The following is a 19,406-nucleotide window of genomic DNA, read 5'->3' as shown; positions in this document are numbered from 1 at the left end:
GAGACACACTTTCTTCACTTGTTATGGCACCAAGTCATGCATCATAGGATCAATACAACTTTTATCTCACCTCACAAGACAACCTCATTGAAGAAGTAGAAAAGTTAGGGAAACAACATATATATAGGAACTGAAATAGTATAGAAATAGACAGAGACTCTCAGTATCAGAATAGGAACTGAAATAATATATATACAAAATGCTAGAGTAGAGACACACTTTCTTCACTTGTTATGGCACCAAGTCATGCATCATAGGATCAATACAACTTTTATCTCATCTCACAAGACAACCTCATTGAAGAAGTAGAAAAGTTAGGGAAACAACATATATATAGGAACTGAAATAGTATAGAAATAGACAGAGACTCTCAGTATCAGAATAGGAACTGAAATAGTATATATACAAAATGCTAGAGTAGAGACACACTTTCTTCACTTGTTATGGCACCAAGTCATGCATCATAGGATCAATACAACTTTTATCTCATCTCACAAGACAACCTCATTGAAGAAGTAGAAAAGTTAGGGAAACAACATACACTGAAACACATAGCCGAAAAGGTGCGAAACAGGCCTCAGTGACTAGATCAATTGCAACAAACAACACTTAGAATGATATAGTAAGCAAGACCTTTACTCATAGGAAGAAGGTAACTCTGACTCTGAGTATAGGCAGCCACATTACTCTTCGTCTTCAAAAGTCAGCAGCACCTGATTGGAAGAAATGCCTTCTTCTTCCACCACCTCTTCCACGCCAAAAATTGACCTTCTTCCAACCAATTCGGAAACTCTCTTTGCACATCCTGAATCACGGGGGCTATCAGTGGTGCACCTCAATGTCTTGATCCTCGGAAGCATTTCAGCAACCTTCATGATAGATGGAGGAGACTGCCACGCATTCATTTCCTTGCCTTGCACATTATTGTTGACTGTCTCCCCTTCTTCCACTTGAGCCGCAGTATCTAATCCTTTTTCCATAGGACTAGGAGGAGACTCCGGGATAGATCCACATGATCCTGCAAGAGAAACATTACTACTCCCCTTCCTGCTGAACGACTCTGGCAATGACCATTTGCGCCGCTTGCTCTCCGTCTCGTCTCCGGAAGCACTCACAGTAGCAAGACTGTAGCGACTCGCGACAACTCTCACCTTAGCACTACTTCTTGATGGCCTTTTAGTGAGAACTGTACTCTTCTCTTCACGGAAAAGAGCTTTTGGTCTGAGAACTGATGATGATCCATCCTCTCTTTTACAGACTGGTTTCTTCGCTCCCACGGTTGCTATCCCTTTCCTCAGGTCAGAAAACTTAGCAGCAGATTGCCTTCGAGATTTAGGACTTTGACTTGAGCTTCGTTGTTGTTCTCCCTTCAACTGTTTGTCTTTGAGATCTTGAAGCTTCTTCCTCTGGTGTGGTCTGATGCTGTTGGCTATCTCCGATGGCCCAAGGCTGACGCCTCTTCGCCGGAGCATGACATCTGTGCGAGGGTCTGCAACCTTCTTCGGCCCGAAGGACTTGGTACTACCTTTCCTCGAGGCTGAGGAGTCACATGCAGCAATTGGCGGTCGAGGTTTAGGACTCCTTTCACTCTCTTCCCTTGGCACCTTCTCTTCTTCAATGTCTTCGAGCTTAATGATTACTGATTTCCTTCGATTTTGCACAGGCTTCAGAGGAGTGCCGCCTTCTTGGATCTCCAGTGGCCCAAGGCTGAGTCCTCGGCATTGTAACTTCGCATTTGATGGAGATTCTCCAGTCCTTTTCGTAGCCGGCGTGGCGTTCTTTGTTGAGCTCGGCTTCTGGCCGAAGAGTTTTGCCCGGCTCCCGGATATTTCCATTGGCCCAAGACTGAGCCCTCTCTGCCGGAGCCCAACTGGTGCAGGGAAATCTTCCATCTTCTTCGAAGCATAAGACTCAAGATTCTTGGCCGTGTTCTGCTTAATATCCAGGAACTTGGCTGGAACGATTCGCCCTCGCCTGGCCGCAGCACGAGAATCCCTCTCCGCCTTCCTGGTTCGGAGTTCGTCGAGCCTCGACGACAGCCTCTCGATTTCCTCCTCGATCTCCGCGATCTCAGCGTCGATGTTTGAATCATCAACCCTGGCTGCCTCCTTGAAGGCCACCTTAGCTGGCTTCTTGGCAGCTGCAAATGGGGATTTCTTGGAGACGGGCGATTTGGTCAAGGCCGGGATCCGATTCTCCTTGCTCGGATCAAGATCGAGCCATTCGGATCGATTGGTTGAGACGGATCGGAGAGGAGACCAATGAAGCTTCGTCGCCGACCCGTCCGAGCCTGCGGCGGCGTCATCGAAGGCGGCGTTGTTCCATACCTGGAGGCTTTGGGACTCGACGCCATCTGGGTGTTGGAGAAGACTCATCTTGAATTAGAAATCACTTAGTAGAAGAAGAAGAAGAAGAAGAAGAAGAAGAAGAAGAAGAAGAAGAAGAAATAACCTAGAAGAAGAGGGAAATTGGATTTTAGCGTTAGAGAGTGAAGAAAGAAGAGATCTTGGAAAGCTTTTCTGTGGTTTCTTTTTGGGATAAAGGGGAAGGGAGAGGGAGCGGAGGGTTTTGTTCAGGTTTTTCCGACCGTTGTAGAGGAAAGTAGACGTTGGGGATGCTCTAATCCTGGCCGTTGGCTCTCCGATGTGATTAATTGCAAAGTTTAATGGAATTAAATCAGTCGGAGTCCACAGCGGCAGCGCCAGGACTAGTAGCTAGTAGCTAGGAGTTTCATATATTCTGGCTGCCCGGGCCCACCAAAGTTTCATAGTTTCATATATTAAAAATTATTGTTTGAGACCCAAATTTTTTATTAAAGTTTTGTATATTTTATACCTTTTCAAAAGGCACCAAGCGCTTTATCTAAAAAAAAGAACAAAAAAAAAATTAAAATAAAAAATAGGCACCAAGCCGCCAGATTGGAAACATTAATTAGTAATTACGAATCCAATAAACTTAAAAGATGTACTGATTGGTTGATTAATATCGAATATCGACTCCGAGTATAGTTTGGTTCTGTCGCTCGTGCAGTGCAATCTGAGTACAGTTCTACTCTGAGTCTGATCGCAGACTGAAGGAATAATTAAATCCCTCTTTCTATAGCTCTTGAGATGATAATTAAATTAAGCACACAAAAGTGAAATCAATAAGATAAAAAAGATTACAAGAAAGAAAGTAAATTAAAGGAAATGCAGGGACGTAGCGTTGAACTTAACTAATAATAAGTAAAGTACTCTCCTAAAGACTACATATATGTATGCATTAAAAAGAAAAGAGGCCGTGTCTGGTGTCTGGTGTCTGCAGCCTGCACTGCATCCACCCCCGCCGGCTACTTTGTAATTCAGATGACATTGTGGGTGTTCCCCATCTCTAGATCAACTTCATCTGCGGTGGCCGTGCCGGTGCCGGTGACGGTGACGTATGTGGACCAGAACCAATGGTTCTTCCAGATTTTGTCCATCTCCTCAATAGGGATGTTCTTCGTCTCAGGGAGGAAGAGATAGATGAAGACAGTCATTATGATCTCACACGCCCCAAAGAAGTAGAAGAGGACGAACTTCATGTGGCAAAGCATCAGTAGGAACACCTCAGCAACTATGAAGGTGAAGAGCATGTTGAAGGACACCGTTACACTCTGCGCCGCTGATCGAATCTCCAGAGGATAAATCTCACTGGGGACGAGCCATCCCAGCGGTCCCCACGACCATGCGAAGGCTGTCACGAAGAGGCAGATGAACGCCACCACCAGGATCGCGTACCCACTCGATATGACAGCAATACCATTGAAACCGAACTTAAGAGCGATTAATGATCCAAGAATGAACTGACAAAGCGACATAGCCAGAGGAGTAAAGGGTTAGATTAATTTATATATATATATATATATTAAAGTAAAAATTAATTAATTAAGAACGAACAAATCTGTACCTGAGCTATGATCATCTGAAGGCCACCCTCGAGCAGGAGGGGGCGGCGGCCAAGCCTGTCGACCGTGAAGATTGCGACAAAGGTTGCCACGACGTTGAAACCTCCAGTGATGACAGCAGATATGAGGGAGGCATTAGAACCAAAACCGATCGTCTTGAAGAGCACCGGGGCGTAGAACATGACGACGTTGATTCCGGTGAGCTGCTGGAAGACGGGGATAAGGATAGACATGACAAGCTGTGGCCGGTGCTTCCTCTGCATCAGGCTTCTCCAGGGGTGCTTCACGGCTTTCGAAGCCTCGCTGGCCGCCACGAGGTAGTCGTACTCGGCTTGCACGTCGTCGGTGCCGCGGACACGGCGGAGCATGGCTTTGGCCTTGTCGCGGTGACCGCGCTCGATGAGGGAATTGGGCGTGTCCGGGAGGAACAGGGACCCAATCACAATCATGATTGCAGGGACTGCTGCCAGACCGAGGCTAACACGCCAACCCCAGCCGCCATGGATCATGGCAGTGCCGTAGTTTATGAGGTTCGCGACGAGGATGCCAATCGTCACCATTAGCTGGAAGCAGATGTTGAACATGCCGCGGTGCTTGGGCGGCGCAGTCTCCGATAGATATAGCGGCACCGACTACATACATACATTAGATCGAGTAGATGATCATGCATGCATGTATAGTAGTGAGTGATATTAATTAAGTAGTTGCATGATATGTTTACTTATTTGATTAATTGAGATATGTAAGTACTTACTTGGTTGGAGAATCCAATGCCGATACCGAGGAGTATGCGTCCGATGATGAGCATGGCGACGTCCCTGGCGAAGCCGTTGATGATGGCTCCGGCCAAGAAGACGAGGCCTCCGCCGAGCATCGACATCTTGCGGCCGAACACCCTCGTCACGGTCGACGCGAAGAAGGAGGCGATCAACGCGGCCAAGTAGAGAGACGACGTGAACAACGTCAGCATCTGGCTGTTGAACTTGCAGTACTGATTACTAGATACTACGCTCGTCTCCTCTTTCCGGTACACATCAGGAAAGAATTTCATCAAGAACGGATCCATCGACGTCACTCCACCTAAATCATATATATTAATTAATGTCGATCCTTCTCATATCTATATATATTCATCTGTTGATCTCTATACATGCTAAACAAACTACTTAATTAATTTTATTAAACAAATTAATCAAGTCTCTAGTTGCATGCATGATGCATTGATTTTTAAGAGTAGTAAATATATACTAGATAGTAATGTACGTACCCGAGATGCCGACGTCGTATCCGAAGATGAGACCACCGAAGGAGGCGACGAGACAAGCGAGGATGACATGGATCGTCATCTTCGCTGGGAAGGACGCCGCAGCCTCTCCGCCATTCACTGTGCTAGACACGCCGCCCGCCATTAATTACTTGGAACCTAAAGATATCGACGATCTATCAATCTCAAGGAAGAAGGGAAATTATGGATGATGGAGGCGGATAGGAGGATCGTATGATGTGTAGTGCTATTTATAGAGAGAAAGAGACGGATAAAATTGAAATTCCAGTAGCTAGTTTGAGAACGAGTAGGATTCTGGATTAAGTTGATATATGACACTAAACTCTAGACTCTAGTACTACAAAATTAGTTAAGCCTGGATAATTAATCTAGCTCCTTGTTTGATTGGGCTTACAACTCTTGAGAGTTTGATCGAATTAATTCTAACACAGCGACGCAGAATTGCATATATATACTCCCACGACTCTTGATGCGTAAGTATATCAACTTAATCGGATTAATTCTGGACTTCTGATTAATTGGATCACACCGAGCTCGGATCAAAACCTAACCGTCAAGCCTAACCCGTTTCATCGGGTTGAAACACAAACTAGAGAGGCAGGGTACAACATGTAAATAGTAAATATTACAGGATATATTTTTAACCACGAGATAGCTAATTAACATGCACATCGGGTGTTATATGAAAACTTCCCTATAATTATACTAAGTATATGGGCATAGCTTTTTAGCCGTCGGACATTATTGAGTACTAGGATGGAAATTAAGATAGGTAAGGTTGCATGTCAATTCATTGGTTCTGTGTCATTGTCTCCTTCTGTCTCTAGAAAAGTTTTAAGCGCGTGGTGGTGGTGCCATGCATGGACAACATATCATTTGTCTTGGCCCCCCACCCCCGCTTTAAAAGCTCTCCCAATTGAGGGAGATGAGAAATTAACCATAGGTGTCTCATAGATGTTTGCCTGCCCTAAACCGGTCAATAAATAAGCTTAAAAAACATCTAAACACTGTATATATATATATATATATATATATATATATATATATATATATATATATATAAAAACTACCTGATTACTATAGCAAAAGTAGACCATAACAGTTTTATATACTTCAGCATTTGAATGAAACAACCCTGGATTTAGCAATTAACATACAATAGATGCTTGATCTCAAAAAATAAAAGGAAATTTCAATAGATTGCTTATTAATCAATCAGGATTTTATGACTGAAAACATAACACTTTTATTTACTAATATGCAATGACTCGTTATATACAATCTGGACACAAGCCTATATCAAGAACAGATCTCACAAGTTCATGACAAGCAACTCAATTATGGTCAACCTAGTGAAGCTCACAGAACCCCCCCACTCAGAAGCCTGAAATAAAGTGGGCAGGGATGGCAACAATTTGCTTCCACCATGTCATGGAAGCAATCAAGGGTTACAAAGTTTACAATGATACAACGCTGCACTTTACATTGAATCGACCCCTTCAACCTGCTGCCGAGCAAGATATCGTTCCCTTCGTTCTTTCTGGAAATGTATACATGTGATACAAGAAAACAAATCATATTTAGAGAAGTATCACCGGAGACAATAAATCAGCTGTTAAATAACATTAATAGACTCATTTTACCCATTCATCAATGACAAGCCCTTCACCAACTATCCGATGACCTGTATCTTCAGGAGGTTTCTTGCGTGCCTCAAGAGCTGCCTCTGCCTCAGCAAGCTGGCGCTTCAATTTATCCATTTGCTTCAATAGCATAACCACAGCAAAATATTAGTCATAATTGGGTCCGATCCAGTTACTTATGTAATAAAATTGGTTTTGATCCATTTATCTTCATTGAACTTCATATACTGATTGAATCTTAAACTATTAATAAATTGATCCAAGTCCAGTCGATCTAAATATCAAAATCATTTTGGAATAGGATTGAATTGAACCCAGAACTGCTATCCAGCAAACACACAATATAGAACTACCAAAATTTCTCTCCTTTCTTTTTTTGAGAGAAACTACCAAAATTCTTAATATTCAAAATTATACTAATACAAACAGAATGACAACGGGATGTAAACTGGGGGAAATTATGACTTACAGGGCTAGGGCGATCGGCGTCCAAGAACACAACTCGCAGAATTTGCTCTACTGCAACCTGATCTTTCTGCTCATCAAACTGTCATTGAGATGAATCATTAGAATATGTTAGAATTGATTGTCTAAAAGTTTACATAAAAGTAAAAGATTAATTGTTTCATGATAAAGATTGAAGAAAAGAAAAGGCTTCCCCAGCAACCCTGGTGCATACTCACCAGTTCAGGCACATACTCCATAGGCCCTTTCACCTTCAGGCTAACAATCTTAAACTTAACCTTGCTCTTCTGATCCATTGGCTTCTCATTATTTTCAGGATGCTCCACAAACTTGAAAACTGCAATTAAAATGGATAAACAACCACAATATAGTAATTAGAAAAGTAGATTCCACCTTGTGTCGTATTTCTTTCTCAAATGCAAGCTTCTCCAAGACAGAAGCAAGAAAAAGGAAATTGCAATACCAGTTGCTATGATACTCTCTCCTGGAGAAAGTATGCCACCGGGAGGACGCATGAAACAACTCTTTGGTGCAGTTGTTTGAAACTAAAAATCACATCATTAATCGAGATTAGGCACCAAAAGCCAGAGAAGAAAAGAAAAAAAACTGATCAATATCAGCACAGACAAGCAGCAGCTCCCTTGTAACACAAGCTTGACTGAAACGACACACAGAAACTCCCTGGATGATATTTTGAGGAGTGGCAAATAACAGAGATAGACACACAACACTTACTACACATGCCAGCCATGCTCAAAGTTGTCAAAAATCTACATTTATGACCCAAGAATACATGAAATTCAAGAAGTATATAATCAACTGATTACCTTAAAAGCTACATGGGACTTGCTGGTGTTCTTTATCCTGACCGCACTCCTAACCTGTTTACCAGGTTCATCTTCACCAAGCAAAAAACAGGGAGGAAAAAAGAATCAGTTGAGAAGAGAACGAGTAATAGCACCTAACTTTAACTGCAGCCACCGGCATAAGTTGCAAGGAACAAATAAAAATCAACCTAAAAAGGCAAACATCAAATGGCATCAATCCATCCCCAATTAGTTGCCAAATCTACCAAAACGGTGAATCATTTTCCGTTAAAGAGGTTCTCAAGAGTCAAGACAAAGAAGGAAAACTAGGATAGGAACAGAATTGCACAATTTAACAAGCACAATTGTCAATCAAATCTATGAAATTACCTACACCTTAGTACAGTGGTAGGATCACTCAAATCATGAAGCAATTGAACTGATAGCATAACGAAAAATTTTCAAATCCACTATCCATCGGGACAATTGTGTAAATTAGGGAAAACGGTTGCTTAAATAAATCAGTTCTACGGAATTACTTCCATACTTAGAACCAGATTCATATCGACTTAAGGTATATTAATCTATTGAGAAAATCATATCGTAAAGACTCCAGCACTTCGAATATGGAGAAAGACTAAACTCAGGTAGATCGCCAAAAAAATCCATAGTCGGATTATCAAAGTTCACATCTTTTTCTTAGTTAAGAGAATTAGATTGTCACGGCAAAAACGTCCTCAAACTTCCAAATTAAGAAGTACCCGACATATCTATAAATAAATTATCCGCAGCGATCTTTCTTAACCAGAAACCAAATCCAAGTCAAAAGGATAGAAAGAATCATAAATCCAGTCAATCAATAAGACCTAGGATAACTCAGAGAACTGAACTTTACATCGAGAAACTCAAAAAGCAATATCCTTTCCAAGTTTTCACGAGCACCCAATTAAGGTAAGGAGGAATCAAACAGAGAAAAGCTAAAAAGGAACAAGATCGTCAGGTAATCCTTACATGGAAAATATAGCTTGGTGGCCGGATCGAGCCGGAGTCGGCGCCTTGTGGGCAGCAGCGAGCGCGCCACCAACGACACAGAGCTTCCCCCGCCGCGGCGGGCCGCGGCATCAGCTCCTCCATCCACCTGGCCCACCTGGCTGCGCCGCTGGTGCTGGTGCTGGTGCTGGTGGTGCGTCAAGCTATGCGACGACGACGAGGAGGAGGAGCCCGCTCCTCCTCCCCAAAACGGCATCCGGCACAAACTCCAGCCCTTGCCCTCCTCCGCTATCGCCATATCCAGCGGTGACCGGACAGCGGCTCTCACTCCTCCATCCAACAGAGACTCCCCCTCCCTGTCGGATCGCAGGTCGTGTGGCGTCACCGCCGGTAGCTCCTCTTGCTTGTAGATATAGACTGCGGGGTCTCCGTATCCTCCTCTTTCTGGTCGCCGCTTTATTTGATCTCAGTGATGAGTTTCTGGGAAGGTGTGGGTTGAGTTGGGTTGAATTGGGTGGGTAGTTATGGGATTAGATTTAGATAGTTCGGATCTTAAATGAGCGGGATTAAACTGTATTTAAGAGAGTGAGGTTTCACAATTCACATCCGTAGTGTAGACGTAGCTTTCCAACTTCTCGCTTCTCTCTTCTCTCTTCTCTCTTCTCTCTTCTCTCTATTCCTTAACCTCCCTTTTCTCTTCTTCTCTAATTCTCATTGCCTCTTATTCCTCCGGGGCGGGGCCCCAATCTATATATTATCTGAGCACCTCCACGGTGAGATTATTCTCATGCATTTATTAGCGCGGCGGTGACCATTAGAGGCGTCGACAATAGTACGTACTGGAATAGTGGAATGGGATGGTTTGCCTTCCTTGTTAAAAATAAATAAATTAATAAATTAGGGGGATTAGGATTTAATGGGCGAGGTTGGGGGGCAGTTGACTTTGGTGGGGTGGTGGGGAAAAGTCTTGGAGAGGTTACTTATTAGTTCATATCATCCCCCGGCCGGGGTCCGGGCCCAGGCCCGGGCCCCCACAACTATTAATGAGGGCACTACTTTTTCTTTTCTTTTACCCACCTCAGATACAGTGAGAAGAGTTTCATCTAACTTGGTCGTGTCGTCGTTCCATTTGAATCCTACTACAATAATCTCTGTGTCGTTTTTACCCATTGCAATTTTACTTCTTGTGAGGGTTGAAGATAATTAAATTGGCTTTGATAATTACCCATCCCTACCTTTGTTATTAACTAGTCGTCTCATGATTAATGTAATGGTTTTGCAAATAAAGAACATGAGACTAACTGTTGGGTGTGGTTGGTGTTTACCTATATATAATCATAAAGAAATGGCAACTTGCTCCTCCTCCATTGACAATTTTTGTTTTGTTTTTTTCTTTTTTGTTCTCCTCCTGAGTTTACTAAGCATAAATACAAAGGCCTTCAGTGGACTGGGCAGTCCAACGAACAATAGTTTGCAAATTAAGGATTTTGAGCAGCAACTCCGTGACTTTCGGTGCATTACTTGCTGTCTTCTTATTCATCAAATTGCTGGCATAAATTATATTTAAGGAAATGGACAAGAAGAGAACTAGCTGCTTCCATCTTTGTTTAGTTGAGAAAAGGTTGTGGTTATTCTGCGCAGAATAATAGTTGCTTTACTAGTGTTTTCCTCTGGCTGAAGGACTTTATGATCTGGAATCACATGTAGATAATGCAATCAGTACAGATTCTCGTCGATCATGGTATTGTACTTTTATAAAAGTGTGCCAACCTTAGGTATTATTCTTATTCCAATTCCTATTCCTATTCCTATTCCTATTCCTATTCCTATTCCTCTCTGGAATGACTTATGTCACTTTAATGGAAGATGTCATGGCATAATATATATGTATGTATATCTAACATTAATTTTGTCCAATCTGTAGCATACTACTATCTTAGTCGCCCCCATGTACGCCTATTCGCACTAGCTGTTCAGGTGTGGTATCCATAGAAAGAGCTCTGTGTGATATTTATACACACACATATTTTAGGCAAGCAAGCAAGTTGGTAATGGAGGTTAAGATATAAGACTATCTGTAACTACCAAAAGAGAACAGAGTGGCTTTTACATATAAGCACTAGTACCAGTTGGGATCAAATGAATTTGGAAGGAATTACAGTTTATTGTATTATGATGAGAGAATTTTTGAGGTTTAATTGTTCAGGACGGCAACCGATATATCCCGTGAATTACAGTTAGAAGGCTTACTTTATTATTGTTTCTGCAAGAAAAGACCATTCGGGTTCTGAGTAACATAATCTTTTGTCATCATCACTAACATGACTTAATCTCCATGTTGCTTGTTGCACCGCAATTCATGTTCCTTCTTACTTCTCTTCTTTTGTCTTCCACTAAATTCTATGTCAAATCTTCTTGAGTGCACCTGATCTTTATCGCTCTCCAAAGTAAGTGAACTATGGAATGTTGAAATTGAAAACTGCACAAGAATAGTAGCATACCAGTGTACCACTAGGCATCAGAGAATGTTGATTAAATTTATCATCTATTAACTAGTAATACATTTGATTGGATATTGGATGTCTAATAGTAATATATGTGCCCAAGATAATTTGGGTCAAGAAAAGGCCTAACAAATCAGGTATAAGAACAGTAATGGCTTGTCAGGCCCAAGATTATTAAATGGACTAGGGTATTTTATCGCCAGATTGAGGCTGGTGAACTTTGGCACTTGGGCCATTGGGCTATGGATATTAAGAAGGACCTGGCAAAATCTTAATGGCCCAAGTAAAAATTGGGTTCGAACAAGTGCATAATTACAAAATCAACAGGTTGCACGCCGGGTGCAGCGCACGAAGATCATCAACGCACCAATACAAATGGCAAATGGAAGAAGGAAAAGGAAAGAAAGGGAGGGGGAAAAAAAGAAAGAAAAAGCAATGAATCTGAATGTGATATAATCAAATAAATCCAAGAATAATAATGATATGTGAATCAATACAATACAATAAAAGTAACAATCCAAGAAGTAATAATTCATATATATATATATATATATATATATATATCAGTTGGGCCCCCAAACGAGCAAATGCATTACTTTCTCCGCCCTCTCCTTCTCCCTGCTAACATCACCACCGAATCTCTCTTTGTTGTCCCGCACGGAGGAGAGGGCTTTCCGATCGTCCTTCCCCTTCGCCGGCTGCTTGGTGGCGGTGGTCTTCTTCTGCACCGTGCGGAAGGTGGCCTCCCACCTGCAGTCGCGTGCGTTGCACATGCCTATCTCTGAGGTGGTGTTTTAATTTGCGGGTTGTTTGCTGCACGAAAAACCAAGGCAAAGAGGAGGAGACCGGGGGATTGGAGATTATTGATAGCCTAGGTGGTGTTAAGTGTCGTGTCGGTGTCGGTGTCTATTGGCATTCCTGTTTTGGCATTCCCGTTGGCATCCAACCCACGGGTTCTCTCCAATGCTTGTTTTGGTTTTTGTTGATGGTTTATCCTTGATTCGGCACGTGCTGCATGCAGCAATTTCTTGCGACTGGGTTACTTGTGATTGCTACGCTGTCAATTCACTCAAACCATCCAAGCCAACTGTTTTGGCTTGGATGGCTCCCGATTAAGCCACTATTTATTAAAACCTACTTCCTGTGGTCGGTTTTGATATCATATGATACGGTCAAAGTTTTGATATTATATAGCCCCCGGAATTCCTGGAAACAAGGGAGATCCAATTGCAATACCAGCAGCAGCTAACTCTCTCACCCCCCACTTTCTTAATTACATTATAAACGCGTTAACCTAACCTTTTTTTTTTTATCCTTGCTATCAATCCTTGGATCCACTAGAGGAGTTTAATCAAAATCGGAGAGGAGAAGAGAGTTCGATGGGTTCTGCGAGCAAGGCGTCTCTGATCGTAGCAGCGAGCGTGGGAGCAGTGGAAGCGCTCAAGGATCAAGCTGGACTCTGCCGATGGAACTACGCCTTGAAGTCTCTCTACCACCACGCCCACGGCAGAATGGCATCCATCTCCAAGCCCACAAGAATGACTTCTTCTTCTTCTTCCATGGAGGGAGGGAATAAAACTGGATTCGGCAATGGCTTCAGAGCCAAGCGATCGGAGGAGTCTCTGCAGAAAGCGTATTACCTTATCTGCTGGGGACCTAATTAAATAAAAGATGTACCGCTCTCCAAGTTTGTCTACAGGAAAGATGTACTGCTGCCTGCTGGGGATCTCAATCTCTATTCTTTTTTGCCTCAATGTATAAAAGTAATATCAATTTTGACGGGAAAAAAAATCATTGCTAATTTTCTTCTTCTTCTTCTTTTCTAGTATGTAGCAAGTCTCATGTTTTCCGTCAGCAAAGTGAAATTTGGAATGGGAAATCTGATGAAGTGAATTGCTATAAATGTTATAAAATTATATGTGGAATATATATATATATATATATATATCTAGTGAATACTAGTGTATTAAAGGAATTTGGGCCATGTTTTGTTGGGTCAGATCAACATAATGTATACAACCTGTAGTGATGAAAGAAGCAAATGTTAACCAAGGACCGTGACCATGACCATGACCATCTTCCCCAAGCATTACACAAGATAAATTGGAACTATTAACTCCAGTTGATATGATACCTTTCTTCTTCCGCCAGCGCCCAGCAAGCCTTAGAATTCGTTTTCCTGATATATTGGTGTATTTGACAAACCGATTAAAGATTCCTTGTCTAAACAACAATTTCAAAAGTTATACTAGAGTTACTTTTTCCAAATAGTTTAAACAGTCATCTATTTAGGGCTAGCCTGTTAAATCAATTTAAGACTAATCAAAAAAGTGTTTAGCTACCAAAATTATGGCATAGTTCGACAATACGACTATAACTTCGTTGCTACCCTTCTTCTAAATCTTTTGGGATTTTGGGATTAAAGTAAGTCTAGATTTTTTTTTTTAAATAGTGAACCGTTGGGACATGGGATTGGGGGGTTCAAATCGGAAATCAATTAAAAACAATAGTGTAGGGTGCTTTATGCAACAGTTCCTCTTCCTTTTCCTCCAGCTCTCTCTCTCTCTCTCTCTCTCTCTCTCTCTCTCTATGATCCCCGACTTGCCGGCTCTCATCCCTCGCTGCGCCCACCCCAACCACCTCCACCAAATCCAAGCCCACCTCACCACCTCCGGTCTTCTCCGCTCCAGCGTCTATCTACACAACTCTCTCATCCGAGCCCACTCCCGCACCAACTCTCCCTTCAACTCCATCCCCCTCTATGCCCAAATCCTCCGCTTTGGCCTCTATCCCGACACGCACACCTACCCCTTCCTCCTCAAAGCCTGTTCTCTTATCCCCGCCGCTCCCCAGGGCCTCTCGGCCCACGCCCACGCCCTCAAGCTCGGACTCGACTCCCACCTCTTCGTCAACAACGCCCTCATCCACTTCCACTCCGTCATCCGGCGCGTAGATGACGCCAGAAGGCTCCTCGACGGCGCTCGACAAGTGGACACTGTTTCCTTCAACTCCATGATTAGTGGCTATGCCAGGATCGGCGACTTGGTTAATGCTAGAAAGTTATTCGATGAAATGCCTATGAGAAATGTGGTTTCTTGGAGCGCCATTATTTCTGGGTATGTCCAGCGAGGATGCTCAAAGGAGGCTTTGGGCTTGTTTTCGCAGATGCAGACTGAGGGGTTCCAGCCTGACGATACGACTCTGGTTGGTGTTCTTGCTGCGTGCGCACATCTGGGGGCTCTGGAGCTTGGCAAGTGGGTCCATAGCTATTTGAAGAACAATGGGATTAGGATGAGCATGTTTTTGGGCACGTCGTTGATTGATATGTATGCAAAGTGTGGAGAGGTGGAGTTGGGCCTGAGGGTGTTTAATGAGATGAGGGAGAAGAACTTGTTGGTTTGGACGACGATGATTAAAGGGCTTGCGATGCATGGCCGGGCTTTGGAGGCACTGCAGTTCTTCTCAAAGATGGAGAGACTTGGTGTTGTGCCTGATGACATTGCCTTCATCAGTGCACTCTGTGCTTGCACACATGCTGGATTGGTTGACAGGGGTCGTAAGATATTTGAGTCCATGGTTAGGCAATATGGCATTCAACCAAAGATTGAGCATTATGGGTGCATGGTGGACCTCCTAGCGCGTAATGGCTTACTTGATGAGGCTAGACGTTTGGTTGAGAGTATGCCGATGGAGCCTGATGCCCTTATCTGGGGAGCCTTGATGGCAGGATGTAGGTTTCATCGAAATGTGGAATTGGCTGAATACGTGGTCAGGCATTTGATCCGTTTGGAGCCAGACAGTAGCGGTGTTTATGTCCTCTTGGCCAATATATATGCTGCTTCAGGGAGACATTCCGATGCTAAAAACATCAGATGTTTAATGAAGAAGAGAGGAGTGGAGAAGACTCCAGGATGTAGTTCAGTTGAGATTAGAGGAAATGTCCACCAGTTCATTGTAGGAGATATGTCTCATCCACAGATGAAAGATATATTGGCAAAGTGGGAAGAGATTGAGGGTCGCATAAGATTGGAGGGATATCTCCCAGACAAGAAGGAAGTGCTGCTTGACATAGAAGATGAAGAAAAGGAAGATGCACTTTCTCGTCATAGTGAGAAGTTGGCAATTGCCCTCGCTCTTTTTAGTACAGAGGATGGCATGTCTATTCGGGTGGTGAAGAACCTCAGAGTATGTAGGGATTGTCATCTTGTAACCAAGCTTATATCGAAAGTTTATGGTCGAGAAATCATTGTCAGAGACAGGATGCGTTTCCATCTGTTCAAAGAAGGTACCTGTTCTTGCAAAGATTACTGGTGACAAGTAATTGTCCTTGTGAACTAGTTAGAGCCAGATATAAGGATGGTAATTGAAGGAATAACAATGGAAGTCCTAAAGGGCATCCTCATGCATTCATTGCTGGAGGCGCAAAAGGATTGACAAGAATATGCACCTCTTTCATCCTTCAGTTATTGAAAAGCCCGTATTTGTGATTCTTCATGGAGAAGACTTGACAAATCAAGTTGTGATAGGATAGTATACATTCAACAAGAATCAGATTGGCATCAATGTTTAAAAGTTGCATCTCTTGCTGATGGCAGGTATGTGTTTACAAAGAATTCTAAGACTCATGAGATCTTGCAACTAGTAGTTGGCTAATGTTATACAGAATCTGCACAGTCAATTATATAGTACTGGAAAAACTGTATAACGATCTACACTTCAGTCACTGATACTAGAAGGCATATATACATGAATTAATTAAAGATATCCACATTGAAAATTTAGATTTCATGGTGTACATTAGCTCTTAAAGGAAAAAAAAAACTTTGTAGTGTACATTTTCTTTGGCAACGATATTGTTTAAATTTGGTCCAATTTCATATTCTTAAGTTGTGTTTAGAAATGAACAAAATGTTCCCTTGTCAATATCTGATCTAGTTATTTATACAATTGGTAATCATGGTTCAAAAGCTAAAGGGTTCAGCTAATTAATATAACAAACACACTATATCCAAAGGGTGTCTCACCACATCTATGTTCTGATTGAGTAAATAATTTAGCCTTATAAATTAGGAGCTATATTTTGCCTGAAGCTAAGCACGTCCGATGTCCGTGTGGGTTAATTTACGGTCTGATTGAATTTGATATTTTCCATCCATTCTATTCATACCGGATATGAGGCTCAAGGCTCTTGAATTTAGTTTGAGGACACTTCATTCTTTTTCCTTTTTTTTCTTCTTGTTTCTGCAAGGCGATAGTGTACTGAAAATGAGTAACCATATGACAAGACCCATTGAGATCCACAGTGTTGCCTTAATAACCATGACCTGAATAGGGAAGTGATATATACATATCTATATATATGTATATATAGAAGGTATTTCTTCATCACTTCTCACACCCACAAACTTCCTAATAAGGAAATAAGATTTGCTATAAGATTGCACAGATTTACAGTGATACACTTTGCTCAAAACATAATAAGAAAGAAATTTTAGAAGATATAGCTGACAAACTGGCCAGCAACCATGCGTTATTTTGCATATTTGTCCTCTTCAAATGCTTATTTTTGCATGCATCCATCCACTTATGTAATGCAAATCGCAAAAAGTGTAAGAGACTATTTAAGTTGCGAACGTCACAGATGCAATAATCAGTAGCTATATAGAGTATTTTGTCATTATTTATTGTAAGAATGTTTGGCTAAGACAAATATGCATGAATTGGCTGCATAACTAAACCTCAATAAATTCTCGTAGCTGAACTTGCCGAAGCGAACAAATCTTAAAATTCATGTACTATTGTGCTGTCAATAATCCATCACATACTCTTTGCTCTTTAAACATGCATGTAACGGGACACATTATGTACCAATTAGCAATTTATTTGAATGAAATTTTCATCATCCCATGATCATTTTATATTTCTGAAGGGTGGTAAATGCAAATGTCCATCTCATATATGATTTCATCCTATCAGTGTTCTCTTGGCCAATTCTATAAATAGTTTACCATCTCCCATCTCCCTCTACATCTAATTTCTAATCTCTGAGTGCAATGGATATGGATATGCAGAACCCTCTCAGGTTCCAAGAAGAGAACACCCCAGCCTTCTTCTCCGAGCTCTTCTCACTGGAATCCGAGCACATGGTCACTGGTATAGATGCCCTTGATCTCGCCTTCCGCCGAGATAGTGTTGATGTAATCCATCAGGTAATAAAAAATAAGCTCATATCAAGAAACACCCAAGAGTTCAAAACCTTGTGTTCTTATTCCCTCTTAGAATAGTTCCCTGCATTAACTTATTCTATCTTCACAGACGCAGTCCTCCAGAATTGTTAATCAAACCGTAGCCTACCTTGCCATCAACTACCTCGACCGCTTCCTCTCGCTTCTTGGATCACCAGTAACGAGAAAAGCTATCATCTTGACCCTATTTATTGACTATTTTCTCTTTTAATGTGGTTGGTTGTTTGGTTGCAGAGCCAAGAAGAATGGGTCCCTGGTTTCGTCGCCGTCGCTTGCTTATCGATCGCCTCCAAGATGAAGCGCGAAGGTTTCTCCCTCGCCCAACTCCAGGTACGTAATCATCGAGAGGTGCTTTCGTTTCACAGTTCTCGATTCGATTGCTCCGTGAATTTCTTTCGAATTAATGGTTTCAGAGGAGGATGAGGTTCGAATTCAAGCCGGAATGGATCGCAAGGATGGAGAAACTTATCCTTTACGCTTTGGAGTGGCGAACACGAGCCATCACCCCCTTCGCCTTCGTTCGATACTTCCTCTCCTTCTTCTCCCCCGCCGATCCTACTTTCTTGCTCACTCTCCAGGATCGATCCGCCGCTACCTTCGTCGACGCCCAAAATGGTAACTTTCGATTGATTCGCTTTATGGGTCGAAATGCTGAATGCAAATTCCAGTTGTCTTGGGAATTGCGTGTGTTGTAGGGATGAAGTTTTTGGAGTTCTCGCCGTCAGTGGTGGCGGCGGCGGCGCTGCTCTCCGCCGCATTCGAGTGCTTCCCGTTCCAATTTCCCGCCTTTCGTTCGGCTATCTCTGAGTGCCCTTTCATAAATGAGGTAATTACGCAACGACCGTCATTTTCAGCTCTCTCTCTCGTCCTTTATTTATAGTGGTTTATCGTAATAGGAGAAGTTGACGGATTGTTTGAACAAGATGACGGATAATTTGGCGTCGACGTCGAAGGGATCAGAGCCTAGCTTCGGCACGCCGGTAACCGTACTTGCCCTCCAGTCAGCGGGCGGCTTGACGTCGTCGGATGACCTTAAAGACTCCCAGACGGCTGACCGGCAAATCTAATTTCGTGGCATGTCGCCGTTCGTTCAATTATCCCTGCAGAAGAAGAATAAATAAATAATTAAATAAATAAACAAAGGGAAAACAAGAAAATAATATTTGAATATTTATCTTTTTCTATCACTACTTTTCTTGTAACCTCAGAGAGATTAATCCAACCCGATGATTAGCTAGTGGTCTAAGTCTGCCAGTTCATTTGTCGCCAGCCCTTCTCTCGGATGGCAACCTACATTGTTCATCTCTCTCTCTCTCTCTCTCTCTCTCTCTCTCTCTCTCTCTCTCTCTCTCTCTCTATATATATATATATATATATATATATATATATATATATATATACACACACACACACACACACACACACACACACACACGATAAAAGCACCAAAACGAAAAGAGGTGGAAGCCTAAGCTGGCCTGGCTTGAGCTTGCACGGCGTCCACCAATGGATTTATTAAATGGGTATCGCAATAACCACCACA

The 19,406-nt window shown here is 42.4% G+C and overlaps 5 protein-coding genes across 5 annotated transcripts; 2 read left to right on the top strand and 3 right to left on the bottom strand.

The window, feature by feature from the left end:
* Positions 1–379: 379 nt before the first annotated feature.
* Positions 380–3,315, bottom strand: LOC140798538 (uncharacterized). Its single transcript, XM_073152393.1, has 3 exons — positions 3,311–3,315; positions 2,452–2,528; positions 380–2,353 (listed from the first exon to the last, which is right to left on the bottom strand). The coding sequence occupies exons 1-3, from the start codon at positions 3,313–3,315 to the stop codon at positions 684–686; spliced, it is 1,752 nt and encodes a 583-aa protein (XP_073008494.1). The 3' UTR covers positions 380–683.
* LOC140799342 (sugar transport protein MST8-like) lies at positions 3,281–5,334 on the bottom strand. The gene is made up of 4 exons (XM_073153645.1): positions 5,193–5,334; positions 4,680–5,005; positions 3,928–4,557; positions 3,281–3,823 (listed from the first exon to the last, which is right to left on the bottom strand). The coding sequence occupies exons 1-4, from the start codon at positions 5,332–5,334 to the stop codon at positions 3,341–3,343; spliced, it is 1,581 nt and encodes a 526-aa protein (XP_073009746.1). The 3' UTR covers positions 3,281–3,340.
* Positions 5,335–6,431: 1,097 nt separating this feature from the next.
* LOC140798570 (vesicle-associated protein 4-1-like) lies at positions 6,432–9,874 on the bottom strand. The gene is made up of 7 exons (XM_073152441.1): positions 9,136–9,874; positions 8,146–8,216; positions 7,782–7,863; positions 7,537–7,655; positions 7,323–7,400; positions 6,854–6,973; positions 6,432–6,750 (listed from the first exon to the last, which is right to left on the bottom strand). Exons 1-7 carry the CDS (start codon positions 9,410–9,412, stop codon positions 6,691–6,693), a joined length of 807 nt encoding a protein of 268 aa, XP_073008542.1. The 5' UTR covers positions 9,413–9,874; the 3' UTR covers positions 6,432–6,690.
* A 4,168-nt stretch (positions 9,875–14,042) lies between these two features.
* LOC140799417 (pentatricopeptide repeat-containing protein At5g66520-like) lies at positions 14,043–16,028 on the top strand. Its single transcript, XM_073153756.1, has one exon. The coding sequence runs from the start codon at positions 14,085–14,087 to the stop codon at positions 15,930–15,932; it is 1,848 nt and encodes a 615-aa protein (XP_073009857.1). The 5' UTR covers positions 14,043–14,084; the 3' UTR covers positions 15,933–16,028.
* A 1,667-nt stretch (positions 16,029–17,695) lies between these two features.
* Positions 17,696–19,109, top strand: LOC140799418 (cyclin-D6-1-like). The gene is made up of 6 exons (XM_073153757.1): positions 17,696–17,827; positions 17,934–18,020; positions 18,098–18,193; positions 18,277–18,478; positions 18,559–18,689; positions 18,760–19,109. The coding sequence occupies exons 1-6, from the start codon at positions 17,762–17,764 to the stop codon at positions 18,928–18,930; spliced, it is 753 nt and encodes a 250-aa protein (XP_073009858.1). The 5' UTR covers positions 17,696–17,761; the 3' UTR covers positions 18,931–19,109.
* The last annotated feature ends 297 nt before the right edge of the window (positions 19,110–19,406 follow it).

This window comes from Typha latifolia, chromosome 12, assembly GCF_019914945.1.
Source record: "Typha latifolia isolate L0001 chromosome 12, TyphaL0001v2, whole genome shotgun sequence".
Lineage (NCBI taxonomy): Eukaryota > Viridiplantae > Streptophyta > Magnoliopsida > Poales > Typhaceae > Typha > Typha latifolia.
Note: the sequence above shows the minus strand (reverse complement) of the source record. Positions and strands in the feature narration are given on the sequence as shown.

Bases quoted from the DNA above. Each gene is read 5' to 3' on its own strand.
- LOC140798538 (XM_073152393.1), bottom strand. The intron at 2,354-2,451 runs GTTATTTCTTCT...TCCAACACCCAG, and splicing joins CAATTTCCCTCTTCTTCTAG to ATGGCGTCGAGTCCCAAAGC.
- LOC140799342 (XM_073153645.1), bottom strand. From the start codon at position 5,334: ATGGCGGGCGGCGTGTCTAGCACAGTGAATGGCGGAGAGGCTGCGGCG. The intron at 4,558-4,679 runs GTAAGTACTTAC...GTATGTATGTAG, and splicing joins GCATTGGATTCTCCAACCAA to TCGGTGCCGCTATATCTATC. The intron at 3,824-3,927 runs GTACAGATTTGT...TCGCTTTGTCAG, and splicing joins TTCAGATGATCATAGCTCAG to TTCATTCTTGGATCATTAAT.
- LOC140799418 (XM_073153757.1), top strand. From the start codon at position 17,762: ATGGTCACTGGTATAGATGCCCTTGATCTCGCCTTCCGCCGAGATAGT. The intron at 18,479-18,558 runs GTAACTTTCGAT...CGTGTGTTGTAG, and splicing joins CTTCGTCGACGCCCAAAATG to GGATGAAGTTTTTGGAGTTC. The intron at 18,690-18,759 runs GTAATTACGCAA...TTATCGTAATAG, and splicing joins AGTGCCCTTTCATAAATGAG to GAGAAGTTGACGGATTGTTT.
- LOC140798570 (XM_073152441.1), bottom strand. From the start codon at position 9,412: ATGGCGATAGCGGAGGAGGGCAAGGGCTGGAGTTTGTGCCGGATGCCG. The intron at 7,401-7,536 runs GTGAGTATGCAC...TCTCAATGACAG, and splicing joins TGGAGTATGTGCCTGAACTG to TTTGATGAGCAGAAAGATCA. The intron at 6,751-6,853 runs GTAAAATGAGTC...ATACATTTCCAG, and splicing joins GGCTTGTCATTGATGAATGG to AAAGAACGAAGGGAACGATA.
- LOC140799417 (XM_073153756.1), top strand. From the start codon at position 14,085: ATGGGATTGGGGGGTTCAAATCGGAAATCAATTAAAAACAATAGTGTA.